Source organism: Limulus polyphemus, unplaced genomic scaffold (genome assembly GCF_000517525.1).
Source record: "Limulus polyphemus unplaced genomic scaffold, Limulus_polyphemus-2.1.2 Scaffold5657, whole genome shotgun sequence".
NCBI classification, from domain to species: domain Eukaryota; kingdom Metazoa; phylum Arthropoda; class Merostomata; order Xiphosura; family Limulidae; genus Limulus; species Limulus polyphemus.
This window is the reverse complement of record NW_013671267.1, coordinates 5,561-7,459: the sequence shown is the minus strand read 5'-3', so window position 1 is coordinate 7,459 and position 1,899 is coordinate 5,561. Positions and strand designations below refer to the sequence as shown.

At 27.4% G+C, this 1,899-nt stretch overlaps 1 protein-coding gene across 3 annotated transcripts in view; it reads left to right on the top strand.

The window, feature by feature from the left end:
• Nucleotides 1–1,438, top strand: part of LOC111089242 (alpha-L-iduronidase-like) — a 20,370-nt gene extending 18,932 nt beyond the window's left edge. For all 3 annotated transcript variants that reach the window (XM_022401384.1, XM_022401386.1, XM_022401385.1), the window contains exon 7: nt 1,321–1,438. In XM_022401384.1, the coding sequence (XP_022257092.1) occupies nt 1,321–1,425 (105 nt within the window). In that variant the 3' untranslated portion in view covers nt 1,426–1,438. The remainder of the gene's footprint in view (nt 1–1,320) is intronic.
• Nucleotides 1,439–1,899: the final 461 nt, after the last annotated feature.

The window sequence follows — 1,899 nt, the reverse complement described above, 5'->3', positions numbered from 1 at the left end:
CTTCACTGAAGTTGTGAGTGGTAATTTATTCTGTTGATTTTCATACTTCACTGAAGTTGTGAATGGTAATTTTTTCTGTTGATTTTCATACTTCACTGAAGTTGTGAATGGTAATTTATTCTGTTGATTTTCACATTTCACTGAAGTTGTGAGTGGTAATCTATTCTATTGATTTTCATAATTCACTGAAGTTGTGAGTGGTAATTTATTCTGTTGATTTTCATACTCCACTAAAGTTGTGAATGGTGATTTATTCTGTTGATTTTCATACTTACTGAAGTTGTGAGTGGTAATTTATTCTGTTGATTTTCATACTTCACTGAAGTTGTGAGTGGTAATTTGTTCTGTTGATTTTCATACTTCACTGAAGTTGTGAGTGGTAATTTGTTCTGTTGATTTTCATTCTTCACTGAAGTTGTGAGCACATATTTTAGTATTATGTTATTATTATTATTATTCACATTTTTGTTTTACAAGCCTACAGCAAAATCAGTTAGGTATTTTGCACCAAAATCTATTCAGATATACTGTATGAAATGCTGTGAATGTCTGTGACCTATTTATAAAGTTGATTATTTTTCATTAAAAGTTGATTTACATAGCTATAAATACATAATATTTGCGATATTGTTGTGAGCGGCTTACTTTGTATTCAATGCTTTTTAAATGCGTGTTTACATGAAACCTCTGGCACAAAACCACCTGTCTCAGTAAATTGTTGGGTGAAAAAAAAACAGTGCTGTAGTAAAGTTTTAAAAACATGCAAAACTCAACTAAAAGCAAATTGATAAGTGCTTTAGACATGGAATTAAAAATATGGATTTGTAGCTTGAGAAAATGTTTCCTAGTTTGTTTATTTTAAGAGTTCCTTGAAAATAATAATCTTTGCATTTTGATTCAACTTGTTTCTGTATTTTTTTGACAATCTTTTTTCCGCTTTTTAAATTAACAATTTTTAATTATCTTGAAAATATTTATGTTTACAGAAACCTGCAGAGAAAATTATTAATAACTCCAATCATACCTCTGTTTAAAAAATAGTTATATGTAGACAAACTACAAAACATGTCATACTTTTTATAATACTTAGATTATTAGAAGTCCAATAAATTATTCTTAAGTTATTATTACTGCATATTTTTAACAAAAGAATAAACTTTTAACATACTCACTGTACCAGAAAATAGAATTAATAATTAAAATCAGTAACTAGAATTAGCTTATTTTAGATATTAATTTGTTATACTAATTCATGAAGTACTGATTTGTACAACTGCATTCTGTACTTAAGGTGTTTTTGATTTTCTGACTCTCTTATAGGGTGATGGTATATCTTTAAACATCCTGGAGAAAGAATTAGAAACTATCCATTTGATTCAAAAAACCTTCCCTAGTTTAGCATCTGTGCCTGTTGTCAATGAGTAAGCAAATAATTGTGTGCTCTAGTAATAATTATAAATATTCTGTAACATATATATAATTGTAATGTGTAAGTTTCCCTACACGTAAACTTCTTATTCTGCAGTAATACTTAATGGTCAGTCCAGCACTTTAACCTTAAGAAATTGCCATATTGAATAAACCAGTATTAAAAATAGTTTAAAAATTATCAGGCCAAAATTTTCAGTATGTAGAAATTTTAATATGAGTCATGAAATGTTGATTAAAAAATATTACCCTAATTAATAATGCCAGATGAAAACTTGTCAAACTTTATCATAGAGTAGACATAACTGAAATTTTAAACTAAACTGTAGCAATAACACTTTTTAATTTTTGGTGCTGCTACCATACTAAAGTTAAAAAATCCCCTCTTATGTATTTGTCGAGTTAATAATGTGAGTTTAGGTAAAATAAAAAATTCAAATATCTTATTTATTTTTGAGAACAGAATCTTTA